This window comes from Takifugu flavidus, chromosome 6 (genome assembly GCF_003711565.1).
Source record: "Takifugu flavidus isolate HTHZ2018 chromosome 6, ASM371156v2, whole genome shotgun sequence".
NCBI classification, from domain to species: Eukaryota; Metazoa; Chordata; class Actinopteri; order Tetraodontiformes; family Tetraodontidae; genus Takifugu; species Takifugu flavidus.
In genome coordinates, this window is record NC_079525.1 from 3,334,962 (window position 1) to 3,359,947 (window position 24,986).

General features: G+C 42.9%; 2 protein-coding genes across 4 annotated transcripts in view; one reads left to right on the top strand and one right to left on the bottom strand.

The window, feature by feature from the left end:
* znf330 (zinc finger protein 330) overlaps window positions 1–23,407 on the top strand; it is a 47,604-nt gene extending 24,197 nt beyond the window's left edge. Inside the window, exons 2-10 of the mRNA XM_057036866.1 lie at window positions 19,692–19,855; window positions 19,978–19,997; window positions 20,277–20,347; window positions 20,877–20,953; window positions 21,460–21,586; window positions 21,674–21,778; window positions 21,866–21,912; window positions 22,474–22,591; window positions 22,963–23,407. Coding sequence (XP_056892846.1) covers window positions 19,736–19,855; window positions 19,978–19,997; window positions 20,277–20,347; window positions 20,877–20,953; window positions 21,460–21,586; window positions 21,674–21,778; window positions 21,866–21,912; window positions 22,474–22,591; window positions 22,963–23,255 — 978 coding nt within the window. The 5' untranslated portion in view covers window positions 19,692–19,735 and the 3' untranslated portion in view covers window positions 23,256–23,407. The remainder of the gene's footprint in view (window positions 1–19,691; window positions 19,856–19,977; window positions 19,998–20,276; window positions 20,348–20,876; window positions 20,954–21,459; window positions 21,587–21,673; window positions 21,779–21,865; window positions 21,913–22,473; window positions 22,592–22,962) is intronic.
* On the bottom strand, window positions 444–19,023 carry rnf150a (ring finger protein 150a). Of its 3 annotated transcripts, XM_057036863.1 has the most exons (11): window positions 18,104–19,023; window positions 14,109–14,359; window positions 13,362–13,433; window positions 13,209–13,291; window positions 13,022–13,118; window positions 12,741–12,942; window positions 7,900–12,134; window positions 4,317–4,476; window positions 1,784–4,020; window positions 1,231–1,389; window positions 444–1,033 (listed from the first exon to the last, which is right to left on the bottom strand). In XM_057036863.1, exons 1-7 carry the CDS (start codon window positions 18,555–18,557, stop codon window positions 12,013–12,015), a joined length of 1,281 nt encoding a protein of 426 aa, XP_056892843.1. In that variant the 5' UTR covers window positions 18,558–19,023; the 3' UTR covers window positions 444–1,033; window positions 1,231–1,389; window positions 1,784–4,020; window positions 4,317–4,476; window positions 7,900–12,012. The 3 variants fall into 3 exon arrangements, with proteins under 3 accessions (XP_056892843.1, XP_056892842.1, XP_056892844.1); XM_057036862.1 differs by lacking the exons at window positions 444–1,033; window positions 1,231–1,389; window positions 1,784–4,020; ... (5 more) ...; window positions 14,109–14,359; window positions 18,104–19,023 and adding an exon at window positions 5,718–7,032 and having other exon boundaries at window positions 7,900–8,261; XM_057036864.1 differs by lacking the exons at window positions 444–1,033; window positions 1,231–1,389; window positions 1,784–4,020; ... (6 more) ...; window positions 14,109–14,359; window positions 18,104–19,023 and adding exons at window positions 5,718–7,032; window positions 7,233–7,769.
* Window positions 23,408–24,986: the final 1,579 nt, after the last annotated feature.

Below are 24,986 nucleotides of genomic sequence, written 5' to 3' on the forward strand. Positions count from 1 at the left end.
TTATTTTAGTATTAATTCCCTTCATACTGGGAGTTTAATCCTGTATAGAAAATAAAGCCTGAGGGTGGTTCCAACAGCAGAGATGCTGGCCCACAGAGCCTTCGTGAGGTTTTATCCGACAGCTGGGGGGAGAAAGTCTTGTTGGGTTTCTGATGAGTTTCAAAAACAAGATGAGGGTGTGGGGGAACACTGTGGTCGGTTCACCGCCCCCCTGCAGGGAACTCTGCCTCCCACAGAACCTCCAGAGTGGTTTGCTATCAGACGCAGGGACCTTTTGCTGCAGGGGTGGTAGAATCACAAACGAAACCTTTAAAACCACCTGACTGTCATCAACAATCCCCCAAACAGTTCTGTTTTTATCTGCACTTTTCAGTTCTGCCTTTATAAAGAAGGGAACCCTAATACCTTTAAAAGCCTGGGGGGGGGGGGGGCAGGGAGACATCTTGATATGAGAGACATTTATTTTCCCCTTCTAACGGTTCGAGTACACTTTTGAATTAGAAATCTGACAAAGCAGCATGCATCCACTTTATAATCTAATCTAAAGAACAAAGGTCGGTAGCAGACTGGATCAGAAAACATGTCTCAAAAAGATAAACCCTATCATTGGTTGTCTATACAGATGCAGAAAACTGACTCATCTGACGCAAATACGAGATGTTGGGAAATTTTGAAACAAAGACCTATTCTTACACACATTTCTTATGCAGTTTAGGTAAAACTACCTCATGATTTCGCTTTCTGGGGAGATTGTACACTTCTCTAAAGGGATTTTCAAGAATCCCGTCAATGCTTTTATGGAAATAAGCGCAGAGAGGTTTAAGACGCTTCCCCAATCTGTAAAAGGTGCCTCAGCACGACAGTGTATTTGCGCCCCCTGCTGGCAGAACCCCGCTCACGTCCGATCTTCTGTGGCAGCAGTGTCCATGTCTGACCAGCAGAGGGCGTCTCAGTCTTCACTTGGCTGAAAGAAGAGGTCTGGTTGAACCTGCTCCCGCACTGTGCGAGGGATGCGGCTCTTTGTCTGGTTCACCTGTAAATTGGAAAAAACAAATCGACTAAATGAAGCTAAAGGTCCGACTTTGCTCTCCATTCAACTTTAACAAATGCAGCTCACAGCTGACATCGTAAAGGTCCCACTTATTCAGACACTGACACCAGATTATCGAAATGATGGGTTTACACCCTCGTTTAAAAGGTCGTCACGGTCATTACATGTTGGTTCTGTACCTGAAAAACCTTGAAAAGGGACTCTGGCTCCTAGCAGAGCTCCGCTGGGAGGATTGATGATTTCACGCTCATCTGGCGAGCTGGCACATGTGATCACAGCTCCAGACATGATGCTGCGGGCTTCAGGTTACATAGCAGGACAGCCAGATGGCTCTGCATCTGGAGTAAAGAAAGAAGATTCTTAAAAAAAAAAGAAAAAAGAATTTACTCCTGCTGGTTTATCAATAGTAAAATACATTTCCTTGAATACCAACACAATTAATTCACCATTTCCAATGACCTAAAGCACTAATTCATATTCTGGAATTTGTGAATCAGGAAAAGATCATCGCTGAGCTGTTTTTGTAGCGTAGCCCAATGGGGTTTTTTTGGGGGTGGAACCCAGTTTCCACATGATACACTAACAGCACTAACTCCTAATCTGCAGCCATTCAAATCTGGTTTTCCACTGACAACATCCTGGCACATGTTGGGAGCGTCCCAGAGGCGGGTTTGTGCAGTCATTCAAAGGGAATATGGACTTTACAGGATTGCTGGAATAAAAACACTGCACCTGGTCTGCAGGTATGTGCTGGCCAAGCTCGCTCACTGTCCTGGGAGCCTGATGAGACGCGTCGGCCTCGGACTTGCCTGGCCCCACATGTTTCTGTCCTGAAGCGAGATAGAAATGAGCCTTTATGACGAGTCCAGACACAACAACGTAACATTTATGGGATTACTTGGGCTGATTTGGCGTAAACATCACATGAGCCAAGATCATGTTGAAGAGCAGTCAAAGTGTGACTAACATCACAAGCAGTCGTCTCCAGTGAGCTATTTTCAATGACAAACCAGCAGAGAAAGGACATTTTACCTGGTTTATTTTTTATCAAATAACCTGCATCTGTTGTGCGTCCATCAGCTTTGATCACATTTTGTTTAAATCAACGTGAGCAAGTGTGCGGGGCTGGAAAACTGTGACGAGCCCCCAGAAAATAAAGGCAAAAGAATAACTAGAGGCTGTTACTTCAGTCAACAGATGTTGGCTGTAAGTGAAACTCTAATGTCTTTTGCTTGGCCATGTTTTCTTTGGATATGTATAAATAAATTCCTCTTGTACAGAACAACTGGGCACTGCGGACACTTCAGATGGGTTGGAGGCACTTCCCCAGATACAGTGGTATGAGAAAGTTTGGGCACCTTGACAATTGGCATTATTTTTATTCACCAATCATTGGGTGTTTTAATTCACAACTTAATTTTGATATATCAAATAACTGATGAACGCAATCATATTTCAGCAGTGAAATGAGGTTTATTGGGTTAACAAAATGTGCAATATGCCACAAAACAAAAAAGGCCTGTGCATAAATTTGGGCACCTTAATAGAAAAATCATATTAGTGTTTAGTAGAGCCTCCTTTTGCAAAAATAACAGCCTGGATGAGTGTCTGGATCCTGGATGATGGTATTTTGGCCCATTCCACCTGGCAAAACCTCTGCAATTCAGTGATGTTTGAAGGATTCCGAGCATGGACAGCCTGCTTCAAGTCATCCCACAGATTCTCGATGATATTCATATGGGATGGCCATTCCAAAACATTGTACTTGTTCCTCTGCATGAATGCTCGGGTAGATTTTGAGCAATGTTCGGGGTCATTGTCTTGTTGAAACACACAAACACTGGTGCAACTTCAACTTTGTGACAGACTCTTGAACATCATTCTCAAGAATCTGCTGATACTGAGTGGAATCCATGAGACCCTCAATTTTAACAAGATTCCCAGTACCAGCACTGGCCACACAGCCCCACAGCATGACCATCCTTCGTCTTTGCCTCTCTGCAATTTTTCTTGGCCGAACACTTCTGGGCTTAACAAGAACTGTGCCCGTGGCCTTCCATTTCCTCACAATGTTCCTGACAGTGGAAACTGACAGCTGGAATCTTTTGGACAGCTTTTTGTAACCTTCCCCTAAACCATAATGCTGGATAATCTTGGTTTTGAGGTCATCAGAAAGTTGTTTTGAGGCTCCCATGTTGCAGCTCTTCAGAGGGGAGTCAAACAGAATGAGCACTGGCATTTGGCCACCTTAAATACCTTTTGTCATTATCGGATGCAACTGCCAATTAAGTTCAAGGCCTAACGAGCTCACCAAACCAACTTTGTGTGTCCACTTATCTTGTGATGATTAGTTACAGGCCATCAAAGCAACAAAATGACAAGGGTTCCCACATTTTTGCACAGCCTATTTTCTACATTTGATTTAATTTCATTCAATTGCATCCTATGAATACTTAAAATCTGTGTTTGGAAATCAAGCTCACACTTGGCTCTTATGGGCAAATGAAGGACATGCCACCAAGATAATTTTGAGTGAAGTCAGAGTCCATTATTACACAACCTCAGAGGGGGTGCCCAAACTTTCTCATACCACTGTACTTCTTCCTCTGGAGCAATGGCATCCTCTGAGGTTGGATCTGGCTCTCCTGGTGCTTTTTTGAAATCTGCGGTGACTGTGGAGGTCTTGGGGGATGCTGGTAGTGTGTAGGAATGGTCAAATTTCACAGCTGATACAGAAGGTGGGAGCGAGTATGAATGTTCCAGACTCAATGATGAGAAAATGGTAGGGTGGGTCTCTGGTGAGGGCGGAGAAGGTGGAACCGACCGGAGTTGGGCCATATCACATTTATATTTGCACTCTATAAGATGTGTTGTAATGGTGTCTTTCCGGATTATTGTAGTTCCACAAAATGGACAGTGAAAATGGCCTCCATCTATGCAGGGAAGATTGCATCTGCAGACGATCTTTTCTAAAAAGGGAGAGTAATTTGTCTTAAAATTCAGGAAGTACCTGCAAAAACTAATATTTTCTCAACATCCACCAATGTATTTTCCTTATTTTAAACAGTCATGTATAGTTCAAGAAGTGAAACAACCCTGCCAAGTGCTACAGGTAGAGATCTCTTGGTAACTTGCGTTCTCTGCTAAACGTATCCACAATGAGCTCAACCCAGTATGACAGTATGGTTAAAATATGATCTTAGGTGGTGCAAACACACAAGAATCATTCAAAATTACAAGTAAAAGACACTTTACATCAACATACCATTGTAGTGGACTGCTTTTGCCCCATGATTTAGCAAGTGCCTTTGGATGACACTTCGGCTTTTGGTACTGAATCTGGGGCAGAGAGGACACCCAAACACCGATGGCGACGCCATGGTGCAGCTCAGCCTGTTGCCTCTCTCAACTGCAGTAATGTCCATCTGGTGGGGGGAGATATATAGATATGCATGTGTGTGAGGAACACAAATATGCAAAATCGCCAAATCCTTAAAAACAAAACCTTTTGGCTGTTTCCGAAACCACCCCCTATACCCTACATAGTGCACTCAATAGTGTGGACGCCATTTTGAAACAGTGTCCGAAATGTTAGTGAGCATCGCTGTATCCTATGTAGTGCACTCAATGTATCCCACAATGCACTGCGAAAAGTAGTGTACAAGCGATGCACCCTAACTCGGAAAATACGGTATCACGTGGCAATCTATCGATGGCGGGTAAACAAATGTACAAATGTATGTATTGTTCGCTGTTTGTTTAACATTTCATACTAAAGCGTCAAATTCTCTCACTTTAGCGGAACATAATTCTACGTTGCTAGAGCTTGTGCATTTCAAAGGGAAATTTAAGGTACTTATTTAAGGTGGGAGTGATTAATAATATAACGATTAATAATATATAATATATATATATTAATGATATAATTATATCATAATTAATATAACGCAGACTGATGGCTTGAATTGATTTCTTAAGGGAGTGACGATGACATTAGCAAGTTGATCCGATGCCGGATGGAGAAGGACCACCTGTTCTCTGGGAAGAGGTTTTCTGCTGCAGCAGGATGGGAGTGGGTGGTGGCAAAATGTTATTAAGGACTGTATTTTATTGCTGTAACTTGGGATCTGGTGTGATCACAATCAGAAATGACACTATCATCAGAAACTACACTGATGGACTTCTGCAATTTGTTTCTGCCCTTATTCCAATTTGTAGAGTTGTGTTGAAGGAATTTGGCCTCACTGGAATGGTGACTCCAGCACGAGCAGCAAAGAAGTGGGAGAACCTTAAAAAAAACCTACAAGGTTTGTAATAATTGTTTTAAATTTGGTCTAAATGTGACAGACTAATAATCATAGCAAATGTTGCATTACAGTTTGAATTATTCGCTTATTCCCTATCTGTAGGACCTTCAGAGACCAGCAACAGGATCTGGCACTGAATCTGGGGAGGTCACAGCTGACAGATGGAAATAGTTCTCTCTCATGGATGAGGCAATAGGTGGCAGGCCCTCCATTCAGCCCCCATGCCTCATTGCCTCAGCCTGGGAGGAGAGCCATTCATTGAAGTGGAAGAAACTGATAGATAAAATGTAAAAAAGAATATATTAACGTGTTTAAACCAAGTCGACTTCCATCAAAGATTGCTTTCTTGGCATCATATGTTTGGTAACAAATGCTTTATTCAAAGTTTAAATTTAATTGATAGTTTTTGATTTTGAAAAGAACTATTTACATAAACACACACACACACACACACACACATAGAAAAGTTGCATTTATCCTATTGTTGGGATTTTTTAAACAAGTATTTATAAAAATGGAACCCAAAAATGATAGAAATTACAAGGAACCAGCCAGAAAAAAAAGACTTTATGATGGCAGCCAGGTTGAACAGACATCATGCTCCGAAACGCTGGATTATGAAGACCAGTCCTAAATGTAATCATGCTCTTGGAGAGCTGGTGGGAGATGGGTTGGCGCTGACAGGGCTGCAGCCAGTCTGTCCCTAATTTGCTCTCCACATTGTAGGTCTGGCTGCATTTGATCAATGTCATCTGGCCCAAGTGCTTCTTCTGAGGGTTCCATGCTGTCACCATTCTGCAAGCACACATTGTGCAGAATGGTGCAGCATGCAAAGACTTTGGTGGCAAATGCAGGCTTCACCTCCAGAGGTTTTAGAAATATTGCCCGCCATCTGGTCTTCATAATGCCAAAAGCCCGTTCTATCACAGAACGGGCTTTTGCATGATGTCTGTTAAACCTGGCCACCATCATATTCGTCACTGGCTCTCTGTATGGTGTAACCAGGGCTATAGGCCTGGACATACAGGGATAGCCACCATCCCCAACTATACAATACCCCTCAGGTGGGTACAGTCCCTGAACATAGAGAGGGCTGTTTCTCAGGACTTGCGTGTCACGGACAGAGCCTGGGTAACCTGTAAAAATGTCTATGAAAAGGCCCTGGTGGTCACACACTGCTTGGAGCTGGATGGAGTAGAAAAGCTTCCTGTTAAAATAACAGTGAGCATCTGCAACTGGGCGCTTGATCCTAATGTGGCACCCGCCAATGCTGCCCACCACATTTTGAAGCGCCGGTGATCCAGACAGGCGCTCAAATCCAGCAGCGATATTCGGAATGTCTACCAGACTTGGGAATTTGATGGTCCGGTTTTTTAGGGACAGAACTTTGTCTGACATCCTGTGAACAATGTCATACACTGTGGAGCGTGGAATTGAAAATCCCCTTGACACCACACGGTAGGAGGCTGCGCTTGCCAGCCAGAAAAGGAAAACTAAAACCTCCACTTCCAGACCCCAGCCATGGTCAAACGGCGAGCGCAGGACATCGATGAGTTTGACCACCGTTGACCGAGAGAGACGGAAGTCTGGGCGGAGGTCAGCTTGGCCATCGGTGTACATTGTCAGAAGTAGAACATGCCTGTTCCTCACACAATAATGTGATGGGTGCTCGTTCTGGAGGGAAAAAAGTTTTTTTTTTTTTTTTTTAAAGGAAATTTTCACTGTGCTGTTTGATAAATTAGATGAGATTTCTGGGAAATAAGAACTCGATGTGTAGTTTATGATTGTTTTCACTATGATCATCTTAAAATATCACAATATAAATGTGAAAATCAATCAATCTACCATCACATCTACCCCCCTCCCTCACTTACAGTTTGACATAGAGCCAAAATTGTCCTTCGGAGTTGTCTGTTCCTCCTCAGACGACGGGATCGCAGCAAAAGAATATTTAAGATGATAAAAACTATTTCTGGAGCCATTTTGTGATGATGATGATGTCCTTTCTTGAAATGTTTTCACTACAGTGACTTGAGAATGTACCATCATTTCATGGCCCGACAATGTCACTGGACACTAATTATTTTAGATTATAAGAGATTGTTATTTAATTATTTGCATTAATATTTTCATCTATTATTATATAAAGATAATAATCGGATAAAATATTGCATTTTCATAAAATGACCGCTGAATGTATTTCGGATGGGTTAAAATAATCAAATGGACCTGGCCACTTTTCCCGGCTACCGGTTCTTATTATTATGCGACAACATTACGTCATTTTACGTGCGCCGTAGTGTCCGAAAACTAACTTTGAATTGAGTGCGCTACGTAGTTCACTTAATCCATGTCCCCCATGTTGTGAGTAGTGAATAGGGAACGAGTGTGTGGTTTCGGAAACAGCCTAAGGCTACCTTCTTTGGCTAATCTAACGTCAACCAGGACCAGGATCTTCCGTTATAGACGGAATATATGGTGGCGCTCTTGTCGGCCATTTTAACTGCAGTTGGGGTCCCAGGGGGCTGTCCTGACGCTCACCTTCGCTCCGGAGGCAGTCTTAAACTCGGCCGGGAGTGCCCGGCCAGATTCCATCGCTTTTCCCTGCAGCACTTGTCGGCCCTCCTCTGCGAGCTTGTGTGGTCGGCCACTCCGGGGCAGAGCCACGGTTGACCCTTCACGTTTCCACCTCAGGAGGACGGAGACAACGGTCGACCGCGGCAGGTTCAGCATGGTGGAGATCTCACGGATCGACTTGTTACACATGTGGCAACCGACAATTGTGCCCCGCAGAAATTCACTCAACTGCTCACCACCCCCCATTTCCCAAATAAAATCATCACCTTCTCCAAAACACAACTTTCTTCGTCCCGTTTATAGCGGTTAGAAAACAACGTTTCGGCGCATTAACGCCACCGTCTGGTTAGGAGTCTTGCCACTTTCCCATTAACTTTTGCTTACTTATACTTTGACTTTGTTCCTACGAACATTTAACTCCATTATAATTTTTTTTGTAACTCTTTGCAGTTTTGTCTGATTCTTCAATTTTAACTTAACCCCCCTCCCAACTTTGCATCGACTTCATCCTAATGACTGAAAACCCAACTTGTTTGCCCACTTTTCTATTTTTACAGCTCCCTGTTTCATCATCTGCAGACAGAAAACCCAGATTTCTTAGAACACACATCATCACAGAGAATAACAACAGACTTAGAACACTCCCTTGTGGTGTTATTTTTCTCAACAGTAATATTATCTGGAATACTTATTTCCTATTTCAACCTGTATATTTCTGTCTCACAGAAAGTCATTTATCCAGCCCCACCCCCTTTATGCCTAACTTAAGGAGTTTAACACAATTTTCTTCACATTTTCTTTTCCATATTAGAGAATCTGTGACGTAGCACTGCCCCAGATGAGAAAATTACATTTGTTGCTTCCATGTAAACTAAACCTAATGATCCTCCTGAATCTAATGTTGAATAGAATAGTGGCTCAAGTAATACAATCGTTCTTGAAATGAATATTCAGATTTCATGCCATTTTTAAACCAGCGGCTGCTTCATTCTGCAGTGTTCAAACAGATTGTTTACTCAATTGGAACCACTTTAAATTGTGTAGTTCTAAAATGACAGGCAATACACTTTACTTTTCATTGTCCAGGAAAAGCACAGAGACTTTGAGTAAATGTAGAATTCTTTTATATCACAAAATACCAATGCTGTTATTTGTGTTGGGTAAAGTGTACAATGTAACATTCCCACCACCACCCCACAAACACACAGTAGAGAAAACAAATAAAATCCCATAATAAGCAACAAACGAGCAGTGTATCATGTATATACTGTAGCCCTCAAATCTCAAATCTGTACCTTTAAGATCTCCTTGTATAGTTGCTCTACATTCTCTGCAGGGATAAAGTGCAAATACAGCAAAGTTTCCAAAACCACACACCCCTCAATTTAAAGTAAAATGAAGGATTAATCAAAGGAAGATAAACTGTTTTATCCGTGACATCATTATTAATAAATTAATGATTTATGTGTTTGGAGCCAGAGTTAAGAGCTCTGCTGCAGGTATCATCCTTTTATTTATGTTAAAATAAGATAACAAAAGACCAGATCAGGAGGACTGATACTTGATTATTGGTGCCTATAAATGTGCTGGCAAGTATTACAATCGTCCTCCACCATCAAAGCCACCATAGAGAGAAATGACAATGCATTCGTAAGTGATCCTAGAACACACACACACACACACACACACACACACACACACACACACACACACACACACACACACACACACCACACACACACACACACGCACACTGCAGCGACGCCTGTTGGTGCAAGCTGGTAATGAAATATAAAAAGGTGGCACCAAAGCTGTCCAGATGTAAATATTCTAAATTCCAGCGGAAGAAGCCAAGATGGAAATTTAAAAAATAAATAAATAAAGGAAATCCCTTTAAATTCCAATGAACCTTCAGTGGTTGTGTTGGTGCACATGTGTGTGTTATGCAACACATTCCCAGGACATGATGGAAAAAGTTACTGGCAGCCCAGCGGAAGGATCTGTTCCTCATGCATTTGCAGCACTGCAAGGACGTGGGGATGGACGGAGTGTTTCTAAAGGCTGGGATTAGACAGAGGACCGCAGCGGGTCAAGGGAGGAGACACATTTACTGACCCCACAACTGCCAACGGGTCCTGGCGAAGGTGCGAAGGTGATAGAGAAGGACAGAACCTCCGCCGCATCAGTCGGTTCAGCACCCAGAGTGACCTCCACCTGATGACACCGTTGAACAAAAGGTCAGGCCTCAGATGCCATCTTTGACCAAAATAAAAGAATCAAAATGGAATGATCTAAAGTGCATGAGGCCAGAACATGGAGGAGACTTCCATCCGACTCTGCTTTCAGTCACGCAGCCCAAACTTGGACGTACTGCGCAAAGAGTTTGGGCTCGTCTTCCATTCCCATAAAAAGCCAGGTGGGCCTGCAGAGGGCGTTGCTCTCCGCTGGGGCAGCCTCTCTCTGTCTACCAGTCGATTAAACTGGTGGAACGGACCGAGGCAATCTGGTTTTCATCCACACTCATCTGATTGGTTCCTCTGCTTGCTGAAGATTTGGCAGATATTGCCTTCACTGTCAGGAAGCAATATAAATTACCAGTGAGTCCTAATGCTTGTCCAGCGAAATTATCAACAGTGAAACTTGGATTTGTCTGTCCTGTCAGGCATCTAACTACCAGAATATGTGCTTCCTAATACTTCCCACCAACAGCCGATCACTTTTTCCTGTCACACACATGGAAACGTTTAACATAACTGAAGGCCGCCTCTGAGAGCCTCCCCATCTGTGTGTGCAACAGAGAGGAAACGAGTAGCAAAGCTGCTTTTGTGGCTCTATTAAACAAAAAAAAGATTGTGTTAATCAATGGCACAATCGCTTTCTGTTCAGACACACTTCCTTCTTTAAGGCCATCGTGCATGTGCCCAGCACATTTTCTTACAGTCAGGTCCAGTTTTCTGCACTGTCCCTCTAAACCAGAAAATCCAGATGCACTTAAGCCGCGTTCAGCTTTTACAAGTCTCGCAAACATGTGAAGTGGAACCTTCGGCAGTTATTGGCAGCGCCCTTTAGGGGGTCTCGAAAACAATTAGGGCATTTGAGTGAGGATAAGGTTCTCCGATGATGTCCACAAACTCCAGTCTCAGAAGAACGCGGCAGTGGAAACTACGCTGACATTTATGGCGACTAAACCGTGTCGGAATACCTGAAAATGGAGAAGCTCTGAAACCTGAAGGCCTGTGCTTTGATCGCATCTCCGTGTAACCATAAAGAAGTTTTACGGCCTGAATTCCTCTGGACCCAACTGAGCCAGAACTGGGCCAGACAACAGTGTCACTCAAACACTCCGCAGCTGTAGAGATCAAAGTTAAAGCCCTTCTGGTTTTTCCGACTGTCGTTTAAGCGCGTCACCACAACGGTTTCGGTGGAATTTGACCCTTGCTGATCAGCCGACTGAGCTACCGGCCCGGCTCCACCGGCGTTAGATTTGGACAGGCAGTGATGGACAACAGCAGCAGCAGTTTGGGCAGTGCAGCTGGTGACATCAAACGAGTCGTGGATGACGAGATTGTCAAATGTAAAGACAGAAAAGTCGCCTGGTGTTTGGTTGTTTCCTCTCAACAACAATCTTAAAACAAACAGATATCAGAAGCGACAGCTTTCGACCTCACGACAGCGGCATCTCAAAGACCTCTGACTGCATTTACAGATGACTACATTTGGAAAAATTGCTGGTAGGAGTTCACATCAATTCTCAGGAGCTGCTGATATTGACTCCACATGTGCTTGGTATCCATGGCAACAATCAAAGTTACGCGTGTTGGCAGTGATCTTGCACCAAAAGCAAACTGCCTCAGTTTTGTTGGGAGAGTAACAGCAGCACGCTGGCACCCACGCTGCTCCTCTGACCACGTCCGCGGGCTTCGGCGCCCGTGCGGATTAAGTGGCGACTTTAATGTGAATTTTTGATGTTGGGAAGAGTGAGTAGCCGTCGGGTCGACAGAGAGAAGATGAGCAGGTGTTGACAGAGGTGGTGGGGGTCCTGTATGCATGAACCTTCTCGTCCAAGGTTCAGGGGGTTCAAGATTTAGCAAAAACCTCGCTCTCAGGCTCCAGGGACAGGCCCAAATCAGACATGTCCACCTCCATTCCCATGACGATGGACATGTCCGAGTCGCTGCTGAGCGGAGGCTGCTGCTCACCTGAGGAGGGGGGGACACCAGGCTGTTTTATTAGGTCTTTATGGGACCGGCTACAACATTCCAATGAATCTCTGAATTCCAATGTGATGGCAGCATAAATAACACATGATTCTCATTTCTATCACCTTTCCTCATCACTGGATAAACCCGACTCCGAACCTCCAGAGTCACAAATTCAATAAACCTTTTTTAATCCTTTGACTGAATTTTTCCTTGATTTATCATCCGCCGTTGCGGTTTTATAGCCTTTCTGTGATGTTGATACAACTGACTCAATAAGTGTCAAATACCAGTGTTAAACTAGAAAATCCCAAAACAAACATTAGAAAAGGCCATTACACACCATTATTACATTATTAACAAGTACGTAAATAAATACAGAACATTAACAATGTACAAAGACAAATTTAAACTAGTAAACTACAAAACTAGTACATCCTAATTTCTATGAAGTTTATTTGTCCCTGGAACCCATTTGTCATGCCAAGCAGTGTTCTAAATACTTTTACGAAACAAACATTTTATCATACATTTAAATTTCTTAAAAGAGACCATTTTTGAAGTTATTGTCTAAGAGTTAAGAGTGTTTGTTTGGTCTGGACTTACTGCTGTCGATGATGTGGCTCCCCTCTTCTGCAGGAGCATCTGCGTAGAGCTGCTCGAAACCTGTCGTTCTCACCCCCGGATCCAGAACCACCGAGCTCTCGTTCACCGTGATTTCGCTCGCCGCGCTGATGGGGTTGGTGGGCGGACCCCCGACGGACGTCTCGTAGTCTGGAGGAATATCGTCTAAACAGTCTGCACTGAGCTGGAAGCAGACAAACCGGGCTTTAGGCGTGTTCCAGTGGCTACAGCCTAAAACGTATCAACCACAATCCGGATCTCACCGGGATTCCCAAAGCTTTGAGAATGTTCATTTTACACATGGGGCACGTGCGGTGGTCCTGCAGCCACGGGTCAACACAGTGTTTATGGAAGACATGCCTGAACATCAGCCACACGAATAAAACATTAATGGCGGAAAAAGCCTGATGTTATTCTGCATGGGGCAAAGGTCACGCCAGCGACCCTCACCTGCACGGTAATATCCGCACGACATCGCTCGGCCTGTAGCCTTCGATGCAGACGGCACAGTTGTCAAAGTCTGACTCTGTCTCCTGAAACACGACACAAATCATATATCAAAGAATGTTGTGGGTGAAAAGCTCTGCGGTGACCTTCACGTACCTTGTCCCCTTTCTTGATGGTTCGCACTTGCAGCTTACTGATGGCCTTTTTGGCCGCATCACCTAAACGTCTCTAACAAAACAACAAAGAGAAAACAGAGAACTTGTTTTCGGTCTTTAAAGGGAAACGAATCATCAACAGTCATGAAAACTGTTGCAACGGCTGTAAACTAAGGAACATTGAAGGGAGCCGAGTTTAAAAAGGAGATGGCAGATGTCGACCGACCTCCACAAAGGGTGCCGGAAGACTGAAAGAAAGTGCATCATCAGAGGTGCTGATCGTCTCAACACAGCTTCCTGGAGATTATTTATACAAACAGCAATAAACTGCACTCCTTTATTTATTTTTACAACAATTTACAGGGGGAAAAAAAATCTTTCCAGTCAAACTGATGCATAAATGAGAGGAGCGCCAGGCCAATATGGCCAGGATAAATTAAAATAATTGAAAGTAAGAGGCAAACAATGGTCGTCATGGCGCTGGCTCCTATCATAACAGAACTGCTGATGAACTGCGATTGCAGGCGTCACAAGAGTGTCAGGTGCAGCCAGGACTAATAAAAACATGGCAACACAACGTATTTACACTGGCGGCTGTGGCGGCTGATGTGTTGTCCGGTTCGACCCTGTTTCTGTTCAGCCAGCTGTCAGGTTACCTCTGACCATAAAACCTCACAGGAAGCAGAAGGGACAAAAACAAAATACAAAGACCAAGGGCCAAGTTTGTTCTGCTGAATCTCGCTCGTACCTGGTTGCGGTTGCGTGCGCTGGCGTAGCGGAACCTCTGGATGTAGTAGAAGACGAGCCAGGCGAGGGAGATGATCATGAGGATGATGAAGGAGATGGAGACGAACACGACCGACGTCCTGCTCACGTACTTCTGCAGGTTGCGGGTGCCGATGGTGATGTGCAGGGTGATCCTGACGTTCCGCTCCAGCAAGGCCGTGATCTCACGACCTTTTGGCTCTGGAATCATGATGGCCACGATGCTGCCTGTGCCTGCACACACACACCGGGAGCATTATAGATGCCTAGGAGATGAGTGATGGTCTCTGACAGCCACTGAAACCTTTGCCAACATTAAAGGTGGCAACAGTAACAGAAGTAGCATTAGCTTAAGCACACTAATGACAAAAAGCATGTTAGGGAAAATAAGGAGGCAGAATTTAAACTGCCATGGGATTATTAAAACTTGGGCTCTAAAGATTGTGTATCTGAGGTGAAACTTCCCGTTTTCTTTGCAGGGTGATGCTGTTTGCATTAGAGGACTAACAGAAACAACAAAAAGACCCACAGGGAAAACAGTCAGACTACAGAACACTCCCATCTGGGGCTTCTGGGCTAAGCTTAACTAATACTTCTAACTCCCCCCCCGGCTAAAGCCTCTAAGCAACAAAGGTGACAGAGCAGCTCCAGGTCTGATCGATGAGCAGCTGATTGTGGCAATGCCGCTGCTATCAACATAGCCTATGTAGTCACAATACAAAAGCAATATTGCAGTCACCGAACAGATCCAGGTGAGATCCTGGAAACGTTACATAATATTGTTTCATATGTGTCACTTAAAAACATTCAATGATTTATTTGATGAAATCAGATAAATTATAGTTCTGAACTGAACCGGGGCAACAACTCTCTGATTAGCTGATCAATTTACAGTTACATTTATTCGACTTCTGAAGGAGCCAAACACATCGGTGGTGGTGGGGGTGGGGGTGGTGGGAAGGGGGGTGTCAGATGTTTGGTGCCGTTTCGTGCTCTGGATGACTCAGAGTTCAGGCCTTTAGTCAAACTCCTGATTGCCTTGTGAGCAGCACTCTGAGGGGTTTGCGTTGAGGTTGTCCACCTGGTAGAAGTGCAGCCAAAGGTCAAAGTTAATATGCGGCCATTACAGAGGAATTCCTCAGCGGTAATTTGTTTCCCCACAAAATGTCCATCTGAGGAAATATGTTGTGGCTGTACCAGAACAGAATACAGCAGATTCTGTTGAGGTTGATCGCTGAATTTCCCTGTACTGCCACCGTTTGAGCTTTATATTTCTGTACCCTCGGAAACAGAAGGATAATGCTTCTATCCCCTGCAGTCCAACCGTCTGCAAATATTGACAGAGGAAACAAGAGCTGTGTTTGAACATGCATGTAATATGTTGCAGAACAGGGCGGCAGGCCTCTCCCCCTCCCTGATGTCAGAGCAAATTTACGTTCGAAAGGACCGAGGACTATTTCATGTACCATAAAACCATAAATCCTTTCCTGTCTTCCACGGCACTGAACAAAACTCCCATCAGGAAGGTTGTTTAAGTCTTTTCTGCTTTTCTTTGATCTAACCCTGTCTTGCAAAAAGCAGGAATCGAAGGAGAGAATGTTGGAAAAAAAGAGGTTAGAGAGTTAGAGCCGGAGAGACAAATCACCATTTAAAGAAGCAAACCCTCAGAATTTGAACCGGCAGAACTTGAAACTGACAGTTAAACCGTCTGTTTATGGTAATAAGGGTGGAGAGTTTCTGGGTCATTTTGCTTTAGCAAGATTAAATAAAACCCGACAAAACAAAACACTGATGACAGAGTAGAGACTCGACTGACTGGTTGACTGGTTTGTGTGTGTCCTGTGACGGGCCGGTGACCCATCCAGAGTGGCCTCCTGCCTCCCCCCTGGTCACCACTGGGATTGATCTGCTCCCGGGTGACCCAGGTCAAGGGTAAATGAGGCTGGATGGACGGCTGGTACATGTGTGAATATGTTATGATATTTAAACTAACTAGTTGGCAGTTTTGCCCAGTAAAAGTATCTAAAGTATAGTTTTTAAGGTCACTCCACTCCAAAAGTTAAATTCCTGAACCTGGAATATGACTTTTCCCTTTCTGTGAAAACACAAAACATATTTTCTTGTGCCCAGAAGTAACTAATCCAAATCTCCCTGTAAATTTGGACCGCTTTAGCTTCAGCCAACAGAAATAAAGGAGAAGACACGCGAGGTTTGGCTGAGCCGCGACGCTTTAGCGGCTCCTGCTCACCGTGATGCCGTCAGAGTGGCCAAAAATAGCTGCTGCTAAAATAGGATGACTGAGAAGATCGAAGATGAGAGGAATAAATGGTGCACGGGGGATCCAGAGGGTGTAAATGTTTCAGATTAACTATTAAACCCTGGAATATTTCTGAGTTTTTGTGGATGCATCCATCAAAGCCTGGAAACAGAAGCCTGAGGTGAACGTTGTTTTGGAATAAAACTGACACAGAAGAATTAAAAGAGAACTGATTTGCCTGAGTCACAGGCTGTTGCCTGGCAACCAGCAGATCAGTCCGGTTACAGAAATAACAAAAGATTTATGTGCTCCATCGAATGGACAATTCATCCCCCCCTCATTTCCACACAGATTTCTTCTATAAAAAGAAACATAATTACATGGATTAATTAATATTACAGATTATTGGTTGTCAACTGCTCCTCGGCCCATTGTTAAAGTAGTTTATTACAACTTTTATAAGTTGTTGAAGTGAAAAAAGCCTTTGGAGCAACAGGACGGTGTTTTAGCTGCTTCGGACCACCTCTCTGAACTTTTCACTCACTTCCAGTCAACACATTAGGGGTATTAAAAGTGAAATGATTTGTTTTAAGGTTCCCTTAATTTAGATTAGCCATCTGTGAGATTTAGATGAGCTCAATCTTCTGGTCTTACGTGCAAAACTTCAATCAGAACAGGTGAAAACACCAGTACACATCGTGTTTCCGGAGGACAGGAAAAAGTGACGCACGTGTATCCATTTGTGAGTCTCTAAGTTACAGTTTTCCAATCAGTGAACTTATCAAGCTCCTCTGTGTTTCTTCAGTTTGATCTCATATTTCTGGTAATGTTTAACATATCAGTTTAATGTATTAAGCAATGGTTAAAACAAATCCAAATAATCCAAAAGGCCAGATTTTGATGTAACTATCTAATCAATAGATCATTGTGCCATTAGGTGATCAAGAATGGACATTGCTCATTCAATTTGTACTTAAAATGACAACCGTTTATGTAAAGAAACCACTTTTTAGTGGATAAAAATGGGTTTGGGCAGTTGTGTAACAAGAAGCAACCTGCCTAAGTGTGACCTGAATCCATGTCACACGAGACACCCAAAGCAGGACAAAGGGCTGGAGATTTCAGGTGTAGAGTGGACGTTTATTTTCGATGTTTTCAACTGAAACTTGAGCAGAAACAAGCCCAAACAGATGAAGTATAAATACTCATAAATGGAGAACAGGAGAAATGTTAGGAGTGGCTGATTTCATGGTTTGGGGTCGTTATTTAAATCAAATTATTCACTGGCAGAAACATCATAATAGTGGGAGATTTTGTCCTCCCAAAGATGCAAAGAGAAAAACTTCGAGGGAGGAGGTAATGGATATTTCTTCAAGTCGATGCCATGGTCTTGTTCTCGACAGAGGGAACTTTTAGCTGCTGAAAAGAGACGGATGCACCAACAAGCAACTCTGACTTTGCTCCAGATTTCAGCCAAAATCTGGAGGCGGTGTTGAGCTCATCATTCAAGTGTCCATCCATACTGTTTTGGCGTCAGTTTAACTTTGTTAAAACCACCAACAGATGGAATTCAAGCAGTTTTTGTTAGTGAAATGACACTGAGAGGAAGAGGTCCCGCGGGACTGATAACACACTTTCATTTAAACCAAAGAAAATGAATAGAATAAATCCTGTCCAGATAAGGTCCGGGGTCGGTTTTGCATGCATTTCGTGTCTCTTACCTGGGTGGGACATTGTTATAGTGTCGTTGGCACTGCTGGAGCCCACATTATAGATGACAACTGCAGAGGCGTTGAGATTTGCGACGTTCCGGATTTTCTCTTTAAACGTGCAGTTCCCCGAGGCCACCAGCGCCACCCAGGCGGTGTTCTGGGGCACCGTGGGGAACCTGACGTTTGGGTCGCAAACCTGTCTGTCCTGCGGAAGGGACGGCAGCAGGACCAAACCCTTGACTTCTTTCTTGGGCGAGTGCTCGCCGTACCGACCGCACTCGGTTTTCTCCATCCTGACCTCAGAGCTGACCGGATCCAGGTACGACATGTTGACAAAAGCCGTGTACCATTCTTCTTTTTCTGCAACAGTGAAGTCCAGGCACAGTAAGTGAACGAAACTAAATGACAGTAGCCACGTCGAGAGAGCCAGACTGCGGCACGCTCGGACGACGGATGGTGCCATTGTGGTTGTGCGGCTGGTTGAGGGTTGGCGATGAGCTCCTAGTCTGCTCCACAGTGTCGACCCATTTCTTTCTTTCTATTAGACTGGCGGGTTACAATGTTCGGCTTTCATACTACCCAGCTGATTGCACTGACGAAGCGTGCCGGGTTTGGACCCTGCAAAGACGATCCACCACGCACCAGCAGCAGAGGACAAGCCTCTTGTGTTGTTGATCTTTTTCCAGTCCTCTGCTCTGATTGGCTCCATACTCAGGATCACGTGATCTGGGCGGGGCCGAAACGACCGACGCTCCGTGGCACGAGGGGGGAGAGAAGCTTTGAAATAACATTGAAGTTGTGTAAATATAAAGGGCAGATAATAGCTAAAATGTAATCTGTGTTTACTTGAATTAAATCTACTGTTATGAAAATATCAACACATCACATCCTTAAAAATATTCCTTAAAAATATCGCTCCTTAAAAATATTGTTATGTTTGCTTTCAACACGTCATTTAAATTCAAAATTTAGAGAAAACGGACTCCCTTATTTTAATCAAAAACAAAGTTAGAAAAGAAATGAAATACATTTTAACGCGAGTGTCCACAAACCTTACAGCGTCAACAAACTACGAATAGTATAGGTTTTGTGGAAATGCTAGTCGGAACATAATATCCATAATGCGTTTCAGACGAACAGATTTGTCAAGCGGACGCCGGAAAGGAAGTCGGCGTGCTGGTATTTTGAGGTAAAAATAACAACCCTGCAAATGACGCTTATACATTTTTCATGACATTTTAATGTGGCGATCAGAAAGATAAACATTAGGCGTTTGAAGGTTAAATACGATGTGAAGACACTTTGACAAAAGTTATTTGTTAATTTCTAGACAACTTGTGTTTTTCATATGTTTCAGCTTGATGCTCACCTGACAGAAATTGAATGTCATCACTCAAAAAACCAACATTTTAATGCGATTTATAACATTGGCAGATTCTACTGCTTCAGTTGTGGTGTACATAATGGAATTACGCTGCCGTGTACATAGCATAGCACTCAAAATACAATTTCTTACTGCGGCGTTTCCTTTCGTAAAGATAACCCAACCTACGCATATTCAGCACAAGCTAATCGCATTTAATGTTCTGCGTTTTGCAGCGACAAAGCAAATTTTCTTGGTCTCCTCCTGGTGAAGCAGAGATGCCCAAAAAGAAAACGGGTGCTCGTAAAAAAGCAGAGAATCGGAAAGAACGAGAGAAACAGGTCCGAGCCAACCGGGATCATGTTGAAGTGGCCAAACACCCCTGCAACGTTAATATGGTATGTCGCTTCTGTAGCTGCTAATGGAAATACGCCCGCCATTAATATTTATAACATACACACCCATGGGATATTATCATTGTCCTCTGCAAAAACACATTTTTTATACTTCTATTTTGTAGGATTGTGACAAATGTCAGCGGTAAGTAACCTGCATTACATAAACCTATGCTAGTGTGCACAATGAAGAGTTAATTTGAAAGCGATATATCTACAAATTACGTGTACTTTGCTGTAGTTTTGCCATTATTTTGCAATATTTAACATGTACAAAACTGTATTTTTGATACGTGCGCTGATAGGACCATAAAGTGCTACTATAATACAACAGTAAAATACATAATCTCCTTGTGATGGTCATAATATGGTAATAGGTTGTATTCTTTTACAATTAATGCAGTACATTCTTTTTGAAATGTAGAAAACAGAAGAACAGAGCATTTTGTTACTTCTGCAATGCAGTGCAGAAGCTGCCAATCTGTGCTAACTGTGGTGAGTAAACTGCTGTTTGTGGCTAGAAGCACTTCAGCACTTAGTTTTTCTCTGTTTGCTGTTTGTAAATTTAGCATCAGGTTATTTCCTTGAACATTTAGTTCCATTTCGTGAGCAGACATTGATTTTAAATATGTTACATGTGTGATGGGGCTGTGTTGTTTCCCAAGACAAATGTTGTTAGTATTGTGAAACCCTGTAAAAAATGATTTTATTTGTAATTCTGGGCAGCTTAAATATCATAGTCCTACATTGCTTGAATGTAAAATTCAAGTTCCAGATTGTCTGCTGTTAGTCTCTTTTTCTTTAACAGAAGGGCATATTTCATATCCTAGATCAAAAGAAACCAAATTCCCAATTTTTACATTTTAAAATGAGAGCTGAGAATATAATTTTTAGCTATTCTTTTCCGCCATCTAGTGGTTTAGTAATGGATGACACAGTAAGAATATTTCACAATGTTTGGTATTAAAATGGTTTTGAAAGCACTTTTAAAATATATGTGAACCATTGAATGATTTATCATTAGGAAAAACCAAGTGCATGAAATCATCAGATTGTGTGATCAAACATCCTGGGATCCACAGCACCGGAATGGCCATGGTGGTAAGTTTTTATTCATGTCTTACACAACTCTTTTCATTTGTGCATTCAGTCATCAGGTAGGTTTTGTCAGTATTTAGATAATTTCTACAAGCATGAAAATAAAATAATAATTTGACTTGTTTGCTTTTGGTTTATTTGGTTTCGGTTTATTGAATGCACTATACCACGAGTTGATCATTAATTCATTAAGTTATAAAGGTAACCCATATCCCACTGTCAGCATGTTGACTTCATTGGGCAGCGATAACATTATGTTCCAGTAATATGTTGTAAAAGAAGAGTCCAAGTAGATAATCCAGTGTATAATAGTTCATCAGAATAACAAGCAAACAAATATAAGGCTCTAACATTTTCTTTTGAAGCCCCAAAATTGTATTTTATTCATATATGAAATGATTTTACTTGTTCAGATTAACTATTAAACCCTGGAATATGTCTGAGTTTTTGTGGATGTGAAATTACAGACTGTAATTTATTGACCATGTCATCCTTTTTGTGTCCATAAGGGGGCAGTATGTGACTTTTGTGAAGCCTGGGTGTGTCACAGCAGGAAGTGCCTGAGCACTCACGCCTGCGTGTGTCCGCTGACTGATGCTGACTGTATCGAGTGTGACAGGAGCGTGTGGGATCATGGTAACACACCTCCCTCCATTAAAGGACACCTGTTTATATAACTGTACTGGTAAAACTCACCACTGACTTCCCTTATTTACTGTACAGGGGGACGGATCTTCCGCTGTTCCTTTTGCCAGAACTTCTTATGTGAGGACGATCAGTTTGAGCACCAGGCGAGCTGCCAAATCCTTCAGGCAGAAACATTCAAATGTGAGTGAATCTCATGTGATTAACAATGTCATTCAGACTTGGAATTCTAGCATGTGAAATTGAGTGACTGAGCGTGATTTATTTTAGGTGTTTCCTGCAACAGACTGGGCCAACACTCCTGCCTGCGCTGTAAGGTGAGGAAAAAGCACAGTTCAGAGAAAGGATTGCATTTATAGTTCTTGTTATTTTATCTGCTCCTCCAGTGTTTGCAGACAAACACTTCTCAGCAGTTCGCTGCATAGTTTGGATCCAGTCCATTTCTGATGACACGCCTCAATTGGAAACTAGAGAAAAACACATTTGAAAGTGGAAATCATCTCACTAAACAATATTAAAAGACCAGTTCAGTGGACTGATGTGGCTGCCATCCAAAATAAACTCATTTCCCCTTTTTTGCCCTGTTTATAAAATACAGAAGTGGGTCACTGTATAACAACAGTAGTAGTAGCACATTCCTACATTTAATGTTTGCTATATATGTCAACATAATGTGGGACAAGTGAGTTTCGTTCAAACAAATGTGCTACAGTCACAGTCAGGAAAATTGCAGCTTTCTGTGTTAATAGTTAGATGTTTGGACTGCAGTCACAAGAAAGAAAAATCCATTTTGCTCCCTGGCAGGTGCAAATTCTGCCTTTGTCATGTTTTTCTGTTAAAATGTACTTAATTTTAACTTGCTTCTGTCGCTCCGGTAGGCCTGCTTCTGCGATGAGCACGCCAAGAGTAAAGTTTACAAACAGGAGAAAGGAAAAGCCCCTCCCTGCCCCAAATGTGGTCATGAGACTCAGGAGACCAAAGACCTCAGCATGTCCAGTAAGCTGCACACATGGAGCCGAGCCTTTGTTTTCCAGCTAAAAGGATGTTTGGTGGAAATTGAAGGAGGCTCAGACTATTTGGCAAAATATTTCCTGCACCAAAATGGCATTGTGAACAGGCCCTTTTATATCAAGTCGTCTCTTCCGCCATCAGTATTAAAAAGATAACTTGAGTTTGCCCTCTGCACATCTCTATTTGTGATTCAAGGTTAGACCACCAGTGTGTCGGCACTTATCCTAAAAAGAATTTATTGCTGACTGTTCAAATTCCATTCATTTAGACAGGCTTGAGTGTCATACTTTTGCTTTTCCATGACCGTTTGATGATGTTGAGGTTTGATGCTAACGCCACGTCTGCTCCCTCTGCAGCCCGAACGCTGAAGTTCGGACGCCAGGCGGGTGCGGATGAATACGACGACGATTACGACAACGGGGCGTCGGGATACGACGCCTACTGGAAGAACTTGGCATCTGGAGGCCAAAGGGACGACTACAGAGAGGAAGATGAGGACGAGGACGACGACTATGAGGAGGAGGATGAGGAAGAAGAAGAAGATGATGATGACGATGAAGAGGAGGAGGAAGAGGAGGAAGAAGGAGGAGGGGCCGAAGAAAAGACTGCTGGTTCCATGGCTGGTCTTAAACTGGGTGAGAGCAGCTGAGTTCAGATGGAGAGCAGAGAGGCCCGAACATACGGTCACGTAGGTTCAAATCGTCAATAAGAGGGTGACGAGGGTGAGGTGGATCACCATAGCAACTAAACTTCTATACTGTTACTGTATTCAGTTGAAAATAAATCTGAACACAGATCGGAGGAATGTATTTGCAGTTTATTTCCCTCAGCAGTAAAATGTGATGCTCCAATTCTGTTACAGCTCAGTTCTTTTGGCAACGGGTCTGAAGACTTCACTACCCATAATGCTCTCAGCTGAAACTACAGCAGCATTTATTAGCCAGGTGCTCTCAGGGGCGATTTTATTGAAGCTGCTGCAGCTGATTTTTAGAAGCAGGTAACAAAGGTTCACGGTCAATGTTCAGATGATTCCTGCACAAATGCACCATGGATAATGTGTTTGTGCATGTGCTGTTGCTAAGAGACCTGTAGCAGCTCGTAATTAAAAGGCTTTGTTTACAAAACCAGTCCTTCACATCGTCATGACCTGTGTCTAAACATTGATCCATCTGCTTTCTTCTGTCTCTCCCGTTTTAATGAACTGTTCCCATCTTGGTCAGAATAACAGAAGGTTCCATTAGTGACATCTCCACTGTGTTAACCATCCAGACACACGTTTTGTTTTGTTTTTTTAAAGTTAATAAATGACTTTTTTAAGTGACTGAAATCACTGATGGAATGATTTGGATGGCATGTTTAGCTTCTGCTACAGTCAGGAAGATAGTTATCAGATTGCCTGTTGGCCTGACAGCAGACCTTTAATCATGGGGGTATAAAAGGTCAACGACACAGGCCGAGGCAACAAATGAGAGCCATAGATCGAGCAGCTTTCCCATTTGACATGTTTTTTGTGGATAGAAAAGTGGTAAACAAAAGGTGGAAGGAAATGCTATTCAAAACAAAACAATTTCTCTCATTGAGGAGCCCATTTATAATCTCATTTAGTCTTAGACCATTTAACAATTCTTATCAGTCATAGAAAATGCAAAAAAGATCAAAGTCCAGGAAGGAACGGGTGCACAAACAGGTTGTATGAGACATTTAAGGTCACCAATGGGTGTCTGAGAAAAAGAAAAAACCTGTCAGGTGCACTTTGAACCTGCTCGACTGACCTGCAAAAAGGTTAAAATGTTTCCAAGTAATGCACAGACAGACAAGCACAGCTGGAGGCGGAAAGGAAGACGTTCAAGTTCTCTTTAGGAGTAATAAGGGTGGAGCAGGAGGCCTGGGAGAGGAGTGAAGTGAGGAGGAAATATTTATAAACAATTTATCAAAGAATACCATTTTGGGAGAGGTAGAGGAGGACAAAAAATTTAAAAATTCTCAAATATTCAAAGCAGATTATTATTACGACAATAACGTCAGTTGGAAAATAAAGTAAAATTTGAAAACCAATGCTGAGGCGAGTAAAAGTTCCCCTAGTGAAGAATGAACCAAGCCTCCTCAACAAGGCCCAGGACCCCCCCAGACGTTGCCCCCGCCCCCTCCCCGAGTAAGAGACTCTATGGGGCCGCTGCAATGCAGCAGCACCATGCACCACCATCACCCTGCACAAGACACGTTTCAGTTCCTCATATTGGATTTTAAATATGTGTTTTGCTTATTTTATTGTAAATATGCAGATTTTTTTTATATCTCCTTATCTTTATTCTTATTTTACTGTATTATTGTTATTTTGTCTGCACTGCACGCAACAAACGCCAAGTCAAAGTCTTCGTAT